Here is a 21,006-nt window from a genome sequence, read left to right as displayed (position 1 = left end):
GAGCCAAAACAGTTCAGCGCCACACGCTTCATTCGCCTTGTCCATAGAAGAGGAGAAGCGCTAACTGTCAGCGCAGGAACAAAAACAGTTCACCTCCGCCCTCCAGGAGAGCACGAAATACACTCTGCTGAGTGAAAGGAAGCGTTTAACCTGATAATTTGAAATAGATTAAATCTGTACAGCTAAACTAGGGAGGCGTCGTCGAGAAGTGCACCTCGCTCTTTTCTTCTTCTACTGGCTTGAGCTAGCTTAGCCTGATAGCTTAGCAGGGCAACCAGCCGTCCGTGTCCGACCGTGCAGGACTTTGTCATCAAGAGCGTAGAGAACCCGTCGTAGCTGCGCCCAAACTCAGCTGGACTTTACTTAACAATTATAACTGCACGCATCGGGTGCAAACACGGCGTTTGCATGCAAAGTTTTAACAAAACTGGAACGATAAACCTCCTGCTAAACAAGGAAGTCTGAATGAACTTTGCTGCTAGCCTGCTAGCCAGCACATAGCCCGCCCTGCAGGTCATTGTGCCCCCTGCTCCGGCAGCTGAAGGGGTCCGTGCAGCCTCTTCGCCAGCCTCTTGATATTCCGTGAAAGCATCTCGTTGTACAGTCGGTATTTAGTTCGCTAGCTAAAGGAGCCAGCCTAGTCGTTTGCTCTGCCACAATCTCTCATCTGTTAACTTGGAGAAAAAGTCGAACAGACGTGTCAGAGATGATTCCCGACAAAGCGCCGAAGGAGGACGTCATCCACGGCTCTGAAGACCTGAAGAAGGAGGCTCACATCAATAGCTTTGAGAAATATAAAGAGCTCTACTTGAAATCCGTAGAGAACCCCGATGGTAAGTCCTGTCTGTCGCTTCACCTGCCACCTCCGTCATGAAGGCATCTTCTGACTCCATGACACGGCAGTAAATTAGATTTTTGAATTTAAGTTACTTTATTAATCCCAAGATGGGAAATTACTTCTTTGCATTTAACTCATCACTGATTGAAACACACAAGCATACAACAAGCAACATGCAGTGAAACACACACAGGAGCAGTGGGCAGCATCAAGCGCCCGGGGAGGATATTGGGGGTTAAGTGCCTTGCTCAAGGGCACATCAGCCGGGGCATTTTTTTTCGCATTAATCACTTCACCATAACCACGCAGGAGTACGTCCACACTGACAGATTATTAATGAAGGGCAGAGTGTTCAGAAGGTGTTTAAAGTTTTGTCATCCATAGTAAGTCTGAACTGTTATTAAATCTTTCTCTCAGAATTGTAAGAGTAGGTGATGGAGCTGCAGCTCGTGGTCTGTTTTTACTGAAATCATTTAGTCAGTTAAATACAGAAAGAAGTGAAAATACCTCTTATAGTTTCCCAGTGATCAGGTTTTCAGATAACTTATGAATATTTATCATTTCAAAGATGTAAAACAGAAAATGTGCTGTTAAGTTACTCAAATGAAGGGTCTTCCAGAGGGTTATCTTTGGGCTTTTTTACTGCTGTTCACAGGGAAAAAAGGCAATTTTGAATATTTTACAGACCAAACAATTATTCAGGAAAATAACCAGCACATTAATCAGTAATAAAAATAACAGCAGAATATTTAAAATTATTCATGCAATATTTTCTTACACAGTATGACTCAGTCTGTGCTGCAGAGGTTATTGTGGGTCTTCTGATAATAAGGAAGCACCTTTGGGTGGTGGAAGCTGTGCTCAGCACAGACTTTAATAACATTTAACAATTGAATTACAGTAGCTTAATGATAAATGTTAGCCTAATAAAGCAAAAGTTTCAAAGAGAAGATCACTTAAGTCTGGGCTCGTTGTGAGGACTGAAATATATTTATGTGTTATTTAGAGCAGTGAATGAGAAAGTGAATAAACTTTTTCAATAATCAATTCATGTTTTAAGCCATTTATTTTCCAGGTTTTCTGGTTACAGAAGAACGACATTTTGAAGACATTTCGATTGAGTGAAAAATTCAGTAAAAAGTTTTTCATTGTTCTCTCAGTATTGGCAGCGTGGTGGTTTTTCATCAGATGCATCCGGTTCTCCTGGTGCTTCGCAGGAGTGCGACTGGTGAAGATGCTCATTTTCTCACCAGAAGGTGTGTCCCTCTCTCGTCCTTCTCTTCCTGTCCTGCAGAGTTCTGGGGTGACATCGCCAAAGATTTCTTCTGGAAGACCAAACACACGGGTCAGTTGCTCGACTACAACTTCGACGTGACCAAAGGGCAAATATTCATCAAATGCATGGAAGGAGCGTCCACCAACATCTGCTACAACCTGCTCGACCGCAACGTCCACGAGAGGAAGCTCGGCGACCAAGTGGCCTTCTACTGGTTAGTGAGAGTGTGTGTGTCACCAGACCTGTGGCTGAACGCACACTCGTAATGTTTCGAGAGTGAGCGTGTGGTTACGAAGCTGTGTCTGTGTGTCTTTATGACTGATTGTGGTCGGTGCTTTTGGTTGTGGTTCACTGAGCTTTCACTTCTTTCATTTGGTTGCACATGTCTGCGAGTGCGGCGGCGAGTCCTGCAAACTTGACGGCACGTCTTCTCAGCTTCTTTTCCTTCTTTTCTGTTCCTTTACTCGACCAGCTCAGAGCCATGTTGAGATTTAAATAGTTTTCCAGAGAATGAATGCAGACAATGAAGCCGAAGAGCAGAGATTATATTAGTCACAGAGTTTTTGTGTCAAGCAAAGTTTCTGTTTATATCCTCACTAGAAGGTATTGAACGAGTCTTTGAGGTCGAGTGAACATGTTGAGTATGTTTACTTCACAAAGCTGATTTTTGATGCGTGTGTGTGAATTTAGGAACTTTGTTTGTTCGTTTCCCTCCGTGTTGATGTTCCAGTAGAGGGCTTCACGGGTCCAAACATTCGTGCCCGAACTTAAGAATAAATGTCCTACTTGAGCCCAAACGGGACTCATTTTTATCTGAAAGCTGGGATCTGAACCTGGTGAGGAAACACAGACCTGATCGGTTTCACAGCTGATTGGTGTCTTGGCTAACGTAAAGTGAGTCATCTGCTCACCTGGCCGCGATGCTCCTTCCCACCCTCAAGAAAGCTGGTAAATTACATCCGGGTTTTCTGTTCTTCCTCTCCTGTTTGTTGAAACAACACTGCTAATGCACTCGTTTTTTCATCTTGAAAGTCCGTTTGTCGCCTCTGTGTCTTGGATGACAAATGTAACTCATTAAGCGTCAGTTTTGCAGTTATGTTGCCTGTAGCATAATGAAGATGACTGACTGTTTGTCCTTTTGAGCTATAATAATTATTGCTACAGCTGCTAATGCTAGCGTTGCTGATTTGCTGTCATCTGTGTGCTCCCCCAGATGAGTCTGACCATTTACTGATTGCTCATAAACTCAAAAAACAAAGATGGTTTTTTTTTCTAGGTATTTATTATCACGCTGATGTTTGTTCGCATCAGTTTGGTTTTAATTTGTTATTTCATGCTATAAAAAGGGGCTGAAATGTCAGGACTGGCAGCTCACTGCAGCTTCTGATTGGCTCAGACGGCATCACTACTGCACAGACTCTGGCTCCAAATGACATCATCAGAACAAGATGACAGCACTCGTATCTGGGATATTTTGGCTTCACTTTTGTACAGAGGGAGGAAGCGGAGACGTTTCGGCCATTTTTATTATGTCGGTGTCCCTGACTCTTCACTTCCTGAGCAGGGACCCTCGCACATTTAAGGATTTGTTTGTAATGTTATCATTCAGGTGCTGTTCGTGGTGACTGAGCTTCCTGTCGTATAAACGAGGTTAACAGGTCCTCCGTCTCTCTGTTTTAATTCTTATCGAAACTCCACAGGCAAAAACCCGAGAGACACGGAGACGACGCTGGAGGAAGGGAAAGAAAAGGAGGGATAATGAGGGGAAGTATGTGAGAAAGACAAAGGAGGGAGGACGACTGCAGCTCCATTCATTTTATCTGTTAATATTCAATCCTGCTATTGTGTTCAGTGAGGAGAGCCCTCACAAAGAGCCCTCACACACACACACACACACACACACACACACACACACACACACACACTTGTACTCCGGCAGGATTTCAGAGCTGGTTATTAAGATTCAGGTTTAGCGTTGGGCAGTCGTCTGTGATATCATTCAGTGAGATCGCAGATCAAATCGCTGTGGGGGCGCGTTTGCCCGCAACACGTTAATGAAATGTTTTCTTACCCAAACTTTTTCACATTGCAAACCCTTAAATATAACAAATAATTAATTCTGTGCCTTATTAGGTGTCAACCTCAACTTCACACTTATCTGTAAAAAAAAAAATGCAGTATCACAATCCAAATCGAGCCCATGACTTCCTGTCATGGGAGCAGTTCTTATGAAGACAGACACTTCAGTCGGTGATGTCAGGAGTTTATTTTGTCCTCTGTCCACTGCAGCGTCACGCTCGTCTTCATGAACTCACACCTGCTCTCTGTCTCTCGACTTCCTTTTGTCGAAACTCTTGTTCCTGTTTGTCCTGAAAGACGCCCGTCTCGGTCTGCGTAGCAGCGATATCAGGAAGCGTGTCCATCGCTGTGGTTATGGACGCGGCTGAGATGGTTTTTACTCTAACGACTGTTTCTGGTATTGATCGTTTCTCTGTCAAACCATTAACTGTATGATGGTGTATGACGTCACAGGAGCTAAAGCCAGTGAATTTAGGATTAGTTTTTTCCCTTTGGAAGCGAGGATGGAGGCCGACGTCTCGCCTCTTGTCCTCGTCTCTCGTTGCACTCACGATAACAGTGTGTATGAAGTGTGTGAGTAAAGACTGATCATAAGTTTGCTTTGTTGCAGCAGCTTAGCATGACGGTGTGACGTCCTCAAAAAAAGTGTGTGTGTGTGTCCCACAGTGAGACATGTCCTCACTGGCCCCTGACATTTAAAGCCACAGTGTTGAAAATGGCTTTGGCTGTTGTGTATTTATAGGTGTGTGTGTCCTGGTGCTTGACCCTTTGTGTGTGTGTGTGTGTGTGTGTGTGCAAGATGACCTTCACTGAAGTGTTTCTGTCGTGCAAACATGTTGAACCAGCCTGAACGCTTCACAGTCAGTGGCAGAACAATAATTAACCTCTCCAGAAGCCAAAATAAAACATCAGCAACGGACAAAGTGAACACCGACGGGGATCAGTTAATCATTTATTCCTCAAAGTGTTAAAAAATCATATAAAGTGTTCAAAGGTGATGATAAACAAATAGTTTGGGATTCATGACTTCATATTTATCATAAGTGCAAAGAGAAATCATCACATTTGTACTTCTTTCTTGTTGTTGTTGTCGAGCTTTTCTCACGTGTCACTCGTTTGGTGAATTGCTGAGCTCGTTTGGGCGTATCGTTTGAGCGTCCGGCTGGTGTGGTCGAGAGTCCAGAAGGTCGCCGTGTTCATACACTTCATTGTCACATGATTCTTACAGTGAGTCATAATGACACTCAGTCACTGCGAGTCTTTCCTGTAAACGTGAATCTGTCCCTGATATCTGTTATCAGTCTCAGCCCTGCTTTAAATGTCGGACTCAGAACAAACACGTCTTTGTGCTGGCAGCTGGACACAATGTGCTGCGTTTAAGGGTCCGCTTGTTTTCGGTGCTCGGTCCTGGAGGTAAACTGAGAAATCAGGCTGATGTGTCAGCTCATGTCAGCTTGTTGCAGATGTATTTTGTGCTACCGGAATCTGCTCCCAAGCTCCGCTCCTGGTCTGGTGAATGCTGAGCACCTTTGGGCTGCATAATTTCTGTAATTTGCCCTTTAGTTTCTTGCTGTAGTTGAACCAGCACACGTTCAACACGTCAGCTAGCAGCAGCTCGAGGCCTGCTGAGGTTTGGCACCACCTGGGTGGATCACTTTGATGTGATCACACAACTCTTACTCAGAGTTAGGAAAAACTGCATTAAAGTCACCTCCCTGTGGAGTGCAGTATAAGTACACAGTGTGCAGTACTGTGTACTGCACTGTGTAGTGTGTATGCAGTCAACCTGCGTTGTCTACTTGTTTTGGCTTGACAGCAGCCTGGTTGCTGTCCTTTTGTGAGACGGTCAGGTCCAGACCTGAACGTGTGTGTAGACCCGATTGTGAGCACACAAGCAGCAGCTCAGATATCCTGTTGGAAAACGTTTGACCAGAGCCTCAGTGATTCTCTGAACGCAACTCCAACCAGCTGCCAAGTGGGTTACAGAGACCTTTCAGCTATGCAAGCTCTCCTCCTACCAATGACACACACACACACACACACACACACATTTTACTGACAGCTATTACGCTGTTAACTGTAAGAACTCTCTGCTCACTGCTGGAAGATATTTTGCAATCTTTTGTTTTTGTTGAAGTGCGTTTTGTGCTGGAAGGCAGCGAAAGGCGAAGTGAAGTGTGTGTGTGTGTGCGTTAATGTTTTGGCCACACCTGCGATGGAGAGAGAAGACAAACACGCTGGTTGATTTTCCTCCATGTGTTTCTCTGCTCATTAGAGGATGAAAGTGGGTGAATTTTGTCTGTTTCCTCCTCATAATTAGTTTCCCTCTCCTCTCTGTATGTTTCCTTCAGGGGCAGTAACTGAATGGTCCACATGTGTGGAAGTGTGCCTGTAGTTCCCCTGTGGTAGATCTGACACAAAGGCGGTTGAGGACATGTTTGACCTTATGACCATCTCTTCATTTCTCAGATTTGTTGAACTGTGTGTGAGTTTGAGGGCTGCACAGGCTGGACTCAGTTTGCTGTTGGGTCATCACTTTCCTGCCCTCTTTGTCCTCATTTTTGTAGTTTTTCTCCTCTCGGCACTCCCTCTTCTACTGGCCCTCCATCTCTCCTCCTCCTCCTCCTCCTCCTCCTGCCTGAACATTTCATCTTTCCCTCAGGTACAATTAAACTTTGTTTTGCCCCAGTTCTGTAGTTCATCTTTCTAAGCATTCATTCATTCATTCATAAGGAACATCAAGCAGGCAGCCGAGCCTGAGTGTGTTGAGTCCCACGTTGAAAGAGACTCACGGCTGTGTGTCTCGCTCTGAAATATGACGGTGAGGTGATTCGTTGCAGTTGTTTCTTCATCCATGCTGTTGAAATCAGCTGAATATTGAGCCAAGACTTGAGAAATAAATTTCCTGCAGGCAGTTTCTCTCAGTGAACTCCAAATCAACTCAGCAAATCACCTCTCACGAGGTTTCAAACGGCTCTTACAGTATACACACCTGTTTGTTTTTTTTTTTAGCCAACGTTTGACCTTACAGATTGAATTGTGTTAAGTTTTGACAGTTTCCTTTCCTCTCAACAAATTCTGAGTTTAAACTTCCCTTTTAAACATGAGCAAAATGAGCTGATAGGAACATCCCTGTGAGCGTGATATCGGCCGTCTCAGGCTCTTGTCATCTGATTGGCCTTTGAGAAATGCTGTGGATCGACGTCTCATTTGTGTACGTCCTTAGACTGAATGTGAGCGAAGTGGAGAATAGCAGCTCAACACAGACCGCCGAGTTTTTCAGTTTGTAGACTGTGATGCCAGTAATTTAATGATCTGCAAAGGCAGAGCTGTCACAACTCATGTATTACTCTGTTCCTGAGACTGTGTGTGTGTGTGTGTGTGTGTGTGACCTTGAACGATGCTTTTGCAAGCGTGCAGTTCCTCAAATGCACAGGATGACACTTTGTTGTGAAAAATGGGGAAAGTTGACATGAGCGGAGTTTCCCAACAGGGCTGATGTTCTGCCCTTCAGAAGATGGCTGCGTTTGCGTTTGTTTGGAGCTGCTGCTGTGTGCTCAGACATGTTGGCAAAGCTGGATCAACCTGCTCGGTCACCCTTCATGTCTCCCAGGCTTTGTGCAATCTGTGCACTTCTTATGTGCTGGAATAGTTTGAGAAGCGCAGATTATTTTAAGGTTCGTGTTTGTGCTCTAAAACCCGAACTGGCTGATTCTGTGTGTACTCGCTCCTCAGCACTTTGAAAACTAAAGTGTGTTAAAAGCAGTTCATTTCATCTGACAGGTGTTCGCCTGTGATGTGCTTCTGTGTGTAGTTTTCTAGGTTTTTACTTGCTTTACACTAAAATGAAGGCATGCTTTGGTTGAAACAGCTGCAACGTGAACTACGTTGCTGTTTCTGCTCCAATTCCAGTCATCAGAACAGTCGGTTTTTCAAGAAGAAGAATCATCTTTATTGACAGTATATATATTTTTACATACACACACACTGAATTCGTCTTCTGCATTTGACCCATCCTTAGTTGAACACACACATGCAACACCCGGCAAATTACATGCAGTGAAACACACACAGGAGCAGTGGGCAGCATCAAGCGCCCGGGGAGCATATTGGGGGGTTAAGTGCCTTGCTCAAGGGCACATCAGCCAGGGGGAGCATTTTTTTCGCATTAATCACTCCACCACACCCAAATTGATCCTGCCCGTCCGGTGGGGGAATCGAACCGGTGACCCTCCGATCACAAGCCGCTTCTCCAACCTCTGCTCTATTATGTACTCGTTCATTGTCAAAGTTGGTGAACATTTTTCTTTGATTGAGGAACTGAATGAACGTGTGGTTTGAACTGGGAAAACAGATACTCATTTATATTTAACTTTCACTTTCTTGTTGCTTATGTCTTCATTTTGCAAATGTTGGAAACCAGGGGTCCATTGTTGTTTGTTCATCCATTTTTCTGTGTGTTTTGGCGTTTTGTTTTAGGGAGGGCAACGAGCCTGGAGATGAGGCGACGGTGACCTACAGAGAGCTGCTGCAGAGGGTCTGCCAGTTCGCCAACGTCCTGAAGTCTCAGGGTACGTTCAGACTCCCCGATCTACACCTGTGTCCATCATGTGTTAAAACATGACAGCGACGTCGTCTCATGTCTGCCTCTGTCCCTGCTTTGTCCACTCCCGTCCTTGTGTCCACGTCTGCAGGAGTGAAGAAGGGCGACCGAGTTTCCATTTACATGCCCATGGTGGTGGAGCTGGTGGTGGCCATGTTGGCTTGTGCCCGCATCGGAGCTGTTCACTCCATAGTGGTGAGTTAGACGTACTTACAGAAAGTGACTGGGCATCCAGTCAGCACACAGCTTGCTTTTAGGCTACTGAGAAAGCTTTGAGTTTGGGCCAGTTTGAGATTAAAGATGTTAATGTGCGCTGCTGTTTGCAGTTTGCAGGATTCTCCGCTGAGTCTCTGTGTGAGAGGATCCTGGACTCGCAGTGTTCACTGCTCATCACAGCAGGTGGGTTTCAGATAAACAGAACTACATTTCGGGTCGCCACAAGAATATTTGAAAGGCTTTGTGGGGTCCGGTGACTGATGTTCAGATCTGCTGCTGATTGGGCTGTTTCAGGACTGTGAAACTTCCCTCTGGCTCCTCATCACAAGGTGCTGAGCTGTGACCACTAATCAAAGTCTCATTAGCTGGATTAGAGTCTGGGGATATAAACCTGTTAATCCTGTGAGTTAAAGGCCTGCGGTTGGAGTCGCGTCCCCCAACACACAATCACACACACACACACACACACACACACTTTTCCTCATTCATGGAAGTCCTGTAAGCGGATCTTTGTCCTCCTGGCTGATAGTGTCTTCATAGAGTTTTATCACACTGTAAAGGGAGCTCCTGCTGCTGGGTTCCAAGTTTTACTGCTGTAGATGAAGTTTTGTAAACCGTGTCAGCGACTCCTGAACCTGCAGGGTTGGAAGCCTGGCTGTGAAGCAATAAATAGCCGATGTAACGCTCTTGTTTCTCGTCACTCTTCAGCTGGCGATGTCTTTTAAACCTGATGAGACACAAAGCTTGAGCATACATCTCTGACCTGCTCCACCCTTATGGTTCCTGTAGGTCCACTCAGCTCCTCTGACCGGTGCTTACTGGTTGTCCCTGGCCAGACTAGACTGTGAAGAGAAGGCGGTCCTTGAAGTGGTGGCTCCGTCAGGCCGTCTCTGTGTAACATGATGTCCTCTCTTACAGATTTGCTTTCAGACAGTGTAATCAGCACTTATTGTGCCATTTCTTTTGTGTGCCCTGCACATTCGTGTGCATCAAAGGCCAAAGTGACGTTGCTCTAAAAACGTTTGCGTGTGTGATGTTGAACTGCATTGCTTTAGCACGACAACACATTGCAATTGTTCATCTCTAATGATGCAGTGCAGTGCACTCGTCCACAGCCAAATTGAGTTTATGTTCATTTCAGCGAAACATGACTGCTTTTTTCTTAAAAATGCTAGCAGAACATGGGCAGCAGAAAAGACTGGGCTTCAACAAGGCTGGAAGCGACGGCGTGGACAGAAACGGAGGGTTAAACAACGGGTCCATCTGTTCACATTGATCACATGTTAACTGGCTGTGAAGAGCTTTCTTTATGGCACAAGATGGGGGACACAGCACCTTCCTTCTTTCTGTCAAACTGATAGGAAGCTTTTGGATTCCTTCAGTACAAACAAAATGATCGCAGCAATCAAACATACATAATAACACGCAGGTCTTGTGTTCAACCTGATCATTTCCAGTGATTAAAGCTTTGATTAAAGCGTCACTTCTCATCTTGTGGAATGCTAATGTTAGCCTGTTAGCTGCCTCCAGCAGCTTGTGTGAGCACCCCTGCTCTCATTTACAGCCCCGTGTGCTGTTGGCCTCAACAGATGCGAACATTTCTTTCTTTCTGACTGCAAAATGAATCATGTCTTTCTTTTCTTTCTCTCCCCATCACTCTCTTCATCGCTCACTTGTTCAGATGGGTTCTATCGAGGAGATAAGCTGATCAACCTGAAGCTCTTAGCTGACGAAGCACTGCACAAATGTAGAGACAAGTAAGCTGTCTAGACACACACACACACACACACACACACACACACAGACGATGCATTCCTCAGCCCCCAACATCAGAACTAAATGTCTAAGCCTGATTCTAAACTCAACCTGAAACTCAAGTCTTGACACAGAGTGATGCATCTAACCAGTTTCACACGCCTGAAATGTACAGGAACATTTCCTGAGTGAGGATGATGTGATGGTGCTGATGAGGTGACACGTCTTTGTCTCCGCAGGGGCTTCCCGGTCCAGAAGTGTATCATGCTGAAGCACTTGTCCAAGGAGACCGAAGAGACTCCTCTGGGTTCTCAGTCTCCTCCGGCCAAACGATCCTGCCCTGATCTGCAGGTAAAACACAAACTAGAATCCCAAACCGGGCTGTCCCAGACCAGACCACAGGGTCGCTGGGACCTGTGCCTCAGACATTAGCTACAGGTGTACTGTGTGTCATTAGATCATACGGTCCCATTGTGGTGCGTCATTTGGGTTCACATTCGCACCAGTGAAGGAGCCCTGCTTTGCTTCCACAGTGGGGTCAGTCTTTGGTTGGGACAGTTAGACGTGTACAGCGAGTGCAGCCGGCCTTGTTTCTCATTTCTGTTTCTGTACGTCACTCGTGTCCATGAAGTCAGAGACGCTTTGGGACTCTGAGCTGCTTTTATGTTCTGTTTTGAAAAACCTCAGAAGTTCTTGCATCTTTTTTTTTTCTGGTGACTTCAGTTTTGTTTTTCAGAATCCTTCCTCGTTAACTTCTTCTCCCTCCTCCTCCCTCCTCCTGCTTTTCTTCCTCCTTCTCCTCTCTCCTTCCTCATCCTCCTTCCCCCTCCTTTTCTTCCCTCCTCCTCTGTCTCCTGCTTTCTCCTTCCTTCTCCACCTTCTTCCTCCCCCTCCTCCTTCTCCTTTCTCCTTCCTTCTCCACCTTCTTCCTCCCCCTCCTCCTTCTCCTTTCTCCTTCCTTCTCCACCTTCTCCCTCCTCCTTCTTCCTCCTTCCTCCTCCTTCTTTTCCTCCTTCCTCCTCCTTCTCCTCCTTTCTCTTTCCTTCTCCACCTTCTCCCTCCTCCTTCCTCCTCCTTCTTCTTCTTCCTCCTTCCTCCTTCTCCTTCCTCATCCTCCTTCTGCTCCATCCTCCTCCTTTTCCTCCTTTCTTCTCCCTCCTCCTCCTTCCCCTTCTTCTTCCTCCCTCCTCCCTCCCCCCTCCTCTCCCATCCAGCAGGAGAAACAGACAGGAAGAGTAAAGAAAACACGTCCTCTTCCGCAGGTATTTTCATCCCTTCTTCCCTCCACTAAAACTTTTGTTTTTGCTTCTTAAAGGAGAGTTTCACTCAACAGCAGAGTTTTCGTGTTAGAATAAACAGAGTAAAGAGGGCGTTTATTTTGCAGTCTTCCAGGACTTATTGGCTCTTTAAATCTATGATTCTACTTACATTTTGTTGCTGAAGCTGATGTATTGTTTTTACCCATCGAAAGCAGTTTGTTATTGCTGTGATTTTTGATCGGTTACATTTGTGAACATGAAAAATGATGTTCTCTCATTTAGAAGTGAATTAAGCTGAATTTTGCGACTGATTTTAAGCCATAACATGAGCTTTAAAAATGACTTAAATCTGCAGCAGAGTCAAAATTAAAACCAAAAATTGAGCAAAATTAGAAATAAAAAGATAGCAGTGTTCTCAAATGTTGGCTGTCTGAAGTCACTGGAATGAACTGTAAAGTCTCTGGAAGTGTGGAAACCAGATTAACAGTTTTTCTCTCTTCCTACGTGTTGTGAACTCACTGTGAAACCTTCGACTGCACTCCTGGTGGAGTTGAGCACAGTTCGTTCACGGCCCGAAATGAGCTGCTGTTTTCCTTACTAACGTATCTGCTGTGTCACTTCTCTCCACACGGCGGGACGAATCAGACGTCTGGTGTCGGCTCGGTCAGCAACACGACGATTCATTTGGAGTCCTGATGAATCTGAGTCCAGTAGTCCTTGTTCTGGGGCTGTTTTAGCGACTAATTTATCCGACGTCGAACCAAGCGCACATTTTGTCAGTGTGTAATTAAAATTTCAAACTTAAAGCCACTGAGGGGCTGCTGCACATCACTGCTGTGTGCTGATGTGAGTTTTCCTTCCACCTCTGGATTTTCAGCCTTCAGGCTGAAGTAAAGCTTTGATTTCCTCTTGGTGTTTTGCCGATCCAATCAGACCCCTGATTCTTCCTCACTAACCCGCTTTGTAATTGAATAAAGACTTTGTCCCAGAGGTTGAGCCTTGTGTTTCCTCTTATCTGTGGCCTCGTTACTGTACATTTCGTCAACGTTGCCTCGTATCTGGGACCCATAACTTCTTATCTTCTGTGTCAGTGACACACACACACACACACACACACAGTAATCTTTTTTTCTTCTGTAACTGTCGCAGCTTCCAGACTCTGCTGTTGTTTTCTCTAAAACCTCTCAACATGTTTGCTCCTGATGGGAAACACGAGGCCCAGCCAACATCCAGAGCTCGCTGTGAATTATGGGATATGTAGGACGTGGAGTGGAAGTTAGATTAAAATCAAACTGAAGCCCTATTAGAGAAAACAACTATGTTGTATCACATTTCTGTCTGTGTCTTCTTTCTGCTTTTTTCTTTCTCATTTCTCAACCGAAATCTTTCTGCTTATCTTATCTTTCCTTACCTTCATCTCTTTTATCTTTCTGTCAGTCCAAAGATTTTCTACACACGTCCTCCCCGTTATTCTTTACACTACATTTAAGCTTGGCTTCATACTTTGGTTTGAGCCTCGTGTCAGGTCAAACATTAAGTGGAGGAAGGAAGTCAGTCCCAACCAAACGTGCATGTTTTCTAACAGTTTTTATTCAGTTCTGTAGATTTCATGTTCTTCTCTTGTTACTAACTTTCTTTCGCTTTTGTCGTGTGTTTTGGAGACATTTGAGCTTTTTAGTGTTGATTGACTGATTGACGGGGATTTGATCGATAACTTTGTGTGTTCATGTGCCCGATCTCCTCTATGTGCACTGTGTGTGTTTGACCCCAGGTCCCGTGGAACCCCGAGGTGGACTTGTGTTGGCACACTCTGGTTCGTGGAGCCTCAGACGAGTGTGAACCCGAGTGGTGCGAGTCTGAAGATCCTCTCTTCATCCTCTACACCAGCGGCTCAACCGGGAAACCCAAGGTTCAACTTGCACACGTGTATCATGTGTCAGACGTAGTTCACACACTGTTAGCTAACTAATTGATCACCAGAAGATTGTGTGTTTGCAGCTGCTCATTTTGGATCTTGCTGTAAAAGCTCCAGAATCTGAGTCGAGTAACTTTAATATGAAATGTTGCCAGGGTAAAAGAGCTCAGTGGCTCAGGCTCGGTGCAGATTCTGGCGGTAGAGCACTCAAAACTGTTGAGTGGTAACAACTTGATGCTGGTTACTGGAGCCAGACCGATATATCCTGGCCTGTCAGAGATTATATTGGTATACATCACGATCCATCCATCCCTCTAAAACAGTTGAATGAAGGTATTGGTGGGATGAAAACTGTCGTTCTTGATGACGGTCGTTACCAGGACACAGATTTGATGTTGGATGTTGGAGCATCACGGATGTCTGTTTTACCTGTCTGTCTTTTTAATTCATGTTAAGTTGGGCTTTGTCTTTGCTCTGTGTCACCACGTGTTCGTATCCGTCGCCTCTGCTGACCCTCCTGCCGTCTGCAGGGAGTTCTTCACACGGTCAGCGGCTACATGCTCTACACGGCCACCACCTTCAAGCTGGTGTTCGACCACCAGCCTGATGACATCTATTGGTGCACGGCAGACATCGGCTGGATCACCGGACACTCTTACATCACCTACGGCCCGCTGGCTAATGGGGCCACCAGCGTCCTGGTGAGTGCAGACCGAGGGACTTCCTGTTTTCACAACCTTCGGAAAACTCGGCTGGTGCTTGAACTGATGCAGTCCCAGTCCCCGCACGCCGCCAGTGCCGAGCCTGGAATGTCACATTGGTGTTTCTGAGCTTATATTTACTCTTTTGTTTGTGTTACAGTTTGAGGGCCTGCCTACCTACCCAGACGTAAGTCGTATGTGGGAGATTGTGGACAAATATCGAGTGACCAAGTTCTACACAGCTCCGACCGCCATCCGGCTGCTGATGAAGTACGGCAGCGAGCCGGTGCAGAAGTGAGTCATCTCTGACCGTCACAAGCTTCACCCTGGGTGATGCTCATTGTTGTTGTTTTTCTCTGTTTTATGATGTTTTCAGTCAGGAAGTAAACATAAAAACACAAGATGTGGAAAACCAAACAGGAAGTGATGTTTTTGCACTGGTGTGTGCAGACAGTTTTTTAAAGATTTTGTGGTAAATCTCCCCCTGCAGGTGTAAGCGAGAGTCCCTGAAGGTTTTGGGGACGGTGGGAGAGCCCATCAACCCTGAGGCCTGGCAGTGGTACTACAACGTGGTGGGGGAGAAGAGATGTCCGGTCGTCGACACCTTCTGGCAGACAGAAACTGTGAGTCATCACAGCCTCAGCATTCCATTAAGATGTGCAGCATTTATCCACAGCCTTAGCTGTTTTTAACCAGCTCATTCAGAAGCAGGAGTGATTGCAGACTGGCCTGTGCTGCCCCCTGCTGGACAGGTGGTTTAGTTGCACAGTGTGGGATTAAAAAAGAGCTTTTGTGACTGGCTGTTTTCTGGCACATCAGGGTGGACATGTGTTGACTCCGCTGCCTGCAGCCACACCCATGAAGCCTGGATCTGCTGTGAGTAAATAAAACACTCAGTATTTATTGAGTTCTTATTTATTTACACAAGTAAAATTCAAACATGAGGCAGTTTCAGAATGCTTTGGAGATGTTTAAAGGGACAGTAAAAGAAAATGTGAAAATGTATACAAATCTGCAACTAAGAAACTGCATAAAATTAAGATTTGAAAGCAAAATGAATGCGATAAACACAACGTTAAAGAGCGGCAACATAGATAAGTCAAGAACAGTAACAAAAAGTTTAACTGACAGTGAATACATTTATTTAAATAAAAATGAAGCCCAACGCAGAAGGTAATCACAAGATAATAAAGATTTATTAAACATCATGAATTCAACATGACAACATATTCTTTTTTGCCAGTTTTTAATTTTTTTCTGATATTTCATGTACATCTAGTTTGTCCTCAGATGAGATGAAACTGCGTCGCGGTTACATTTCACTCAGACCTCATAATTTAAACGTCATATTAAATAAACACAGTGAAGGAGCTGAACATGTGTCCTCTTCTGTCCTGCAGACGTTCCCGTTCTTCGGAGTCGTGCCGGCCATCCTGAATGAGTCCGGAGAGGAGCTGGAGGGGCCAAGTGAGGGATACCTGGTCAGCCTAATTAGTCTTCTTATTTTTTTTCATGGTTTGAATCCTTATTTCTGTGTTTCTCTCTCTGACATCATCATTTGTCGGCCTTCACACAGGTGTTCAAACAGCCGTGGCCAGGTGTGATGAGGACCGTGTTCGGAAACCATCAGAGGTTTGAGACCACCTACTTTAAGAAGTTTCCTGGATACTACGTGACAGGAGACGGTGAGAGACGACGTCTGATGTCTTTTCTCTCTTTGTTTCTTTCTTTGAGTTATGTTTGCTGTTTTGTTGTGGTTCTAATCTTTCTTTATTGATTCCTACCTCTTTAGACTCTCACACTATGCACTTATTTTATTGACATTTTCAATGTGCAGGTTGCCGTAGAGACAAGGATGGCTACTACTGGATAACAGGGAGGATAGACGACATGCTGAATGTGTCAGGTGAGACTGACTGCTGAGATTGTCTGACTTAGAAGAGGATCACACCTGTCAGTTTGGATGTATTTTTAATTTTCCCATCAGCTCCACCTCAGGCTAACTTTGCTAACCCTTTTCAGAAACAAACAAAACAAGCGCTGAGTAGCAAACCCTGCAGCTCTCTAAGCGACGTTAACTCCTCCCCCTGCAGGACAGTCAACCATATGTCTCCATAAAGGAACTTCTTCTCCACCTCCCTTTCCCCCTGCTTTCCCCACAGGTCACTTACTGAGCACGGCCGAGGTGGAGTCGGCTCTGGTGGAGCACGAGGCCGTCGCTGAGGCTGCTGTGGTGGGCAGACCTCATGCTGTGAAAGGAGAGAGCCTCTACTGCTTCGTCACCCTCACCGATGGAGTGACGTACAACCGCACGCTGGAGGCAGAACTCAAAAAGAAAGGTGGGCAGCTTTTGGAAAGATGTTCTGGAACAAACTTCTGGAACAGCTTTTAGATCAACATGAGACACAAAGTCTCCACTGAAACTCGGTGTGAACCAACTGCACAGACATGAATGAACAGATATGCAAAAAAAACAGAAAGGATGCTTCATTAAATGTTTCCAAAATAGTTTGTTGTATGGTCTAAGTTGTTTTGGCTCAGATATGTTTCTCGTAAGGCATCTTAATTTCAGTATAACATCTGTGATAAAAGGTTTATTTTGGTGTACACGCAGTACGGGAGAAGATCGGCGCCATTGCAACACCAGACTACATCCAGAACGCTCCAGGACTCCCCAAGACCCGATCTGGTAAAGTCACCAAATGACAGAAAATTTGAATGACTTGTGGTCAGAGTAAAGCAGGTTTTCTGTACTCACTGAGGAGGAGGTTTGGATGAAGAGCCACACCTGACTGACGTAGAGCTGCAGCTACATCCTAGTTTAGCTTCTGTTCTCCCCTGTGATGTTAAACCGTGACGAAGATGCTGATTTTAAGATTTCTCTGAAATGTCATCCTTCACCCTGACATCAGTTTGATGTTGAACTTGAGTTTGCTGTTTGAGGAAGAAAAACCTGTTTGAGCTGACGTTTTCTGTCCTAATAACTGGAGAGAATGTTTTCCCAAATGAAACATCTTTAGCCGCCTCTGTGGACGAGTGTTAATGTCAGGTAACATGAGGACTCAGAATGAGTGTAAACACACATGCTTTTGTAATGACACACCAAATCCACCTTTTTAAGTTAGTAAATTACATGTGCAAACATTTTATATGTGTATTGATCATGTGTTGATCACTCATTTCCATTTCTCAAGAGCCATCAAGAGTCTCTAAAAGTCTACAAAGAGTCCAAATTCTGTGACCAGTCAGGCAAACAATAATAATGTGAAGATGTTGTGGCTCGTTACTCGGTGTCATGTTGTAGACAAAGAAATGGGGTTGATGAGGGTCCTTTCAGTCGGACACATCCTGCCAAGCAGAGCCGACTTCATCCTCTCAATGGACGTCCAGACGCCACAGATTTCTTCTTTTACTGTCCTTGAAGAAAATCTAAATTTGATTGTTTGTTTTGTTTGCTGCTGGGTTTTCTAGTTTGGCATCATCATTGTGTACAAGCCTCATAATATTAAAGTTTCTTCCTGGGTTTTGATGACCTCCCTGAGCAAACACAAACACACCATCGTCACCCGTGTCCTCCCCTCTGTGCAGGTAAAATCATGAGAAGGGTGCTCCGCAAAATCGCCTGCGACGAACGAGACTTGGGCGACATCTCCACGCTGGCCGACTCCTCGGTTGTCGAGCATCTCTTCCAGAACAGATGCTGCACGGCGGTGTGACGACATCTGGGACCGTTGCAGGGAGGCTCCGACTGCCGCCGCGTGCCAGCGGCCACAAACCCAACCAGGCGAGAGGAGGAGGAGGAGGAGTTCCATGAACACGGTCTTATCCAACAAACAGCCTTTAGCTCCTGATGAGTGTCACACTGTGTAGCAGAGCCTGTATTTAAAATGACCCACCCATCATGATATGTGAGAAGAAACAGCAGCAGGTAGAGATGCAACATGTCTGCTTACTGAGAGATATTTTCCATGTCTTTTGTCAAAACTGATTTTAACAGCAACAAGCCGAGTCTATGAATTAGTAAGTACATCAGCCTGTTGGTCTAAAGGTTTTCCAGACGTGATAGAGTTGCTGTTGCCACTCAGGTTATTTCTGTGAAGGGCTGTCTTGCAGTCCAACTGTGTGGACAGGGAGAACAGGGAAGCACTTCTCCTGGTTTTGTCCAGTTTCAGACAGTACAACAGAGGAATATCTGCTGCTCGGTTTAAGTATGAACAGCACTTGTACCGTCACAGTGAGTCCTGTGTCACTGCAGCAGATTTCCTCTGCTTTCTGCACTGGACTAAGGCTCATGTGACGTGCTACCTGTGCCCACCCTGTAGTCGCTATAACAAGTTGTCTCCTCCCCTCGCTCGCTGCCATAGAACTGTTAATGTACACTGATGATTAACTAAACTACATACTAGTTCTAATTTCTATTGTCTTTTTACAAACAAATATAATTTTGTGTCATTTTCTTTTCATTTTTATTGAGATTTTTGACAGGATTTGTCGGGTATTTCTGTTTGTGTGTCTGCACGCTTGCTGCCTGCTTGGTGCGTTCAGCCTGACGTGGCTCAGGAAGCTCAGCTGATCTCACGAAGGCCCACAGCTGCAGCTCTGATGTCGATTATGTGACTCTGTATAAGTATGCATTGGATTTGGAGTTGTCAGAACTGCAATACGGTACAATAAAAACCATATGTCATGACGTCCATAAAATCAAAGCTATTAAAAACAGCTTTGTTTATTCAGTTTCCTGTTTGCAAAAGAACATCAGAGCGTATGAACTCTTCTCAGCCATCTTAAAGGACGAAGCGGTTCAGATTGTTTTCGTACTCCAAAAGAAAAACCAAAACTTACTACTTTAGTACTTAAAATATCACATTTTAAAAATGCTCATTCATTAAACAGATGCTCACTGTAACTTTTAGCAAATGTTCCAGAGTTATATGGACTATTTTCAGTTTGACGTGTAAAACATGTCAGAGTGAATTTTCTGGACACAAGGACATTACATGCTGTGAAAACAGTCGTGATGTCGCTCTGTGGGTCTGGAGGAGCTTCATCATCACATCTGAGTGTGAAAGATGTAAGTATTTAGCGGGCAGGGAGCGTCTAATGAGAGGAAGGAAGTGCAGGATCCAGTATGTCTGACCCAGATTAAACGCCAAGGCTGAATCCACATTTCATCAGTGGGGCTGACATATGTCAGGTGTGACTCTGACTGGCTGAAATGTTAATTTAAAGATCTGTAAAACTATTAGACTTTTGACTTGAACATATTTTCACTCATGACCGTTTTTTAATATCTAAATTTAATGTGTAATGGAAATTGTATATATCTCCTATATAGTTGTTGCAGTACGAATCTAGTCTTCACTAGTTATGGTTCCAAGCTGACAGACCAATAATTTTACTTTGACTCCAGCTGAACTGTAGATATGTAGGATATCTGAAATGTAAGGATGACTGTGGATAATCAGTAAAGTCCACTAGTGAAAACTTAATTGTTGATGTTATTGTTGAGTTGTAGATAATGATTGTTACCGTAATTAGAATTACAACTATTCAAAATTACATGAGGGATCTGTCAGCTTGAAATGATTACATCTGAATTATGGATACCTATAATTGTAATTAACTTACAGTGTCTACAGTGAACATTTTTACCAGTGAGAAATTAAATGTTCTCATCAGGCATTACAGTTTTGACTGATGAGAGGTGAGCTGTAGATATTCTTTAGTTAGAATTATTTCTGATTTAATGTTGAACGTGCTTGCCATAAATTAAATGTCCACCTTCTGGACATCAGTGCATTATTTCTATTCCAAAAAAGTTTTACACACACACACACACACACATGTACATATATGTATTCATGACTTACACACAGAAATTTCACTGTTGGTTTTGGTCTTTTAATGGGGTTTATGTCACCTCTGTGGTTTGCAGTTGAAGAAGAGAATGTCTGTAGCTCTTCAGCCTGTGGATAGAAACAAAGATTTCCAAAGCAAAAGTCAACATCAAGTCAACACTTTAATGTCTTTAACTGCAGAGAAGCTGATGTTGAAGCTGACGTCAAGGTTGAAGCAGCACACGGTTCTTAACCATTTTCTGAATGTGTTGCTGTTCAGCGTGCCAACATGAATAACAGCAGAGCTGGGTGTGCAAAAGCAAATAATAGCATCTAATGTGCTGCTCATTTGATTGTCTGTATCATAACTCGGGTGAAGGAAAGAGCTTTGCTGTTTGTTTTCCTTCTCTGTTCATCTTCAGTTGAACTTCCCTGTTTGTATCAGTATGTATGCAATGACAGTAAATGGACATGACTACGGCCTCTCACCCTCTGTCACTGGCTGATCCTTTGAAAGCCATTTAAGT

At 44.6% G+C, this 21,006-nt stretch overlaps 1 protein-coding gene across 4 annotated transcripts; it reads left to right on the top strand.

The window, feature by feature from the left end:
- The first annotated feature begins 10 nt into the window (after positions 1-10).
- On the top strand, positions 11-20,967 carry acss2 (acyl-CoA synthetase short chain family member 2). Of its 4 annotated transcripts, none has more exons than XM_046396396.1 (19): positions 11-833; positions 2,133-2,328; positions 8,673-8,764; positions 8,888-8,991; positions 9,123-9,195; positions 10,694-10,769; positions 11,007-11,118; positions 11,985-12,029; positions 13,798-13,935; positions 14,472-14,642; positions 14,803-14,936; positions 15,133-15,265; positions 15,462-15,518; positions 16,043-16,123; positions 16,219-16,327; positions 16,480-16,548; positions 16,805-16,981; positions 17,257-17,331; positions 18,231-20,967. In XM_046396396.1, the coding sequence occupies exons 1-19, from the start codon at positions 707-709 to the stop codon at positions 18,356-18,358; spliced, it is 2,097 nt and encodes a 698-aa protein (XP_046252352.1). In that variant the 5' UTR covers positions 11-706; the 3' UTR covers positions 18,359-20,967. The 4 variants fall into 4 exon arrangements, with proteins under 4 accessions (XP_046252352.1, XP_046252351.1, XP_046252353.1 ...); XM_046396395.1 differs by having other exon boundaries at positions 12-833; positions 11,982-12,029; XM_046396397.1 differs by lacking the exon at positions 11,985-12,029 and having other exon boundaries at positions 12-833.
- The last annotated feature ends 39 nt before the right edge of the window (positions 20,968-21,006 follow it).

The sequence above is a fragment of the Scatophagus argus genome, chromosome 8 (assembly GCF_020382885.2).
Source record: "Scatophagus argus isolate fScaArg1 chromosome 8, fScaArg1.pri, whole genome shotgun sequence".
In the NCBI taxonomy this organism is placed as follows: Eukaryota; Metazoa; Chordata; class Actinopteri; family Scatophagidae; genus Scatophagus; species Scatophagus argus.
The sequence above is the reverse complement of the archived record's forward strand: the minus strand, read 5'-3'. Positions and strand labels throughout refer to the sequence as shown.

Bases quoted from the DNA above. Each gene is read 5' to 3' on its own strand.
- acss2 (XM_046396395.1), top strand. From the start codon at position 707: ATGATTCCCGACAAAGCGCCGAAGGAGGACGTCATCCACGGCTCTGAA. The intron at 2,329-8,672 runs GTTAGTGAGAGT...GTTTTGTTTTAG, and splicing joins GACCAAGTGGCCTTCTACTG to GGAGGGCAACGAGCCTGGAG. The intron at 12,030-13,797 runs GTATTTTCATCC...GTTTGACCCCAG, and splicing joins AAACACGTCCTCTTCCGCAG to GTCCCGTGGAACCCCGAGGT.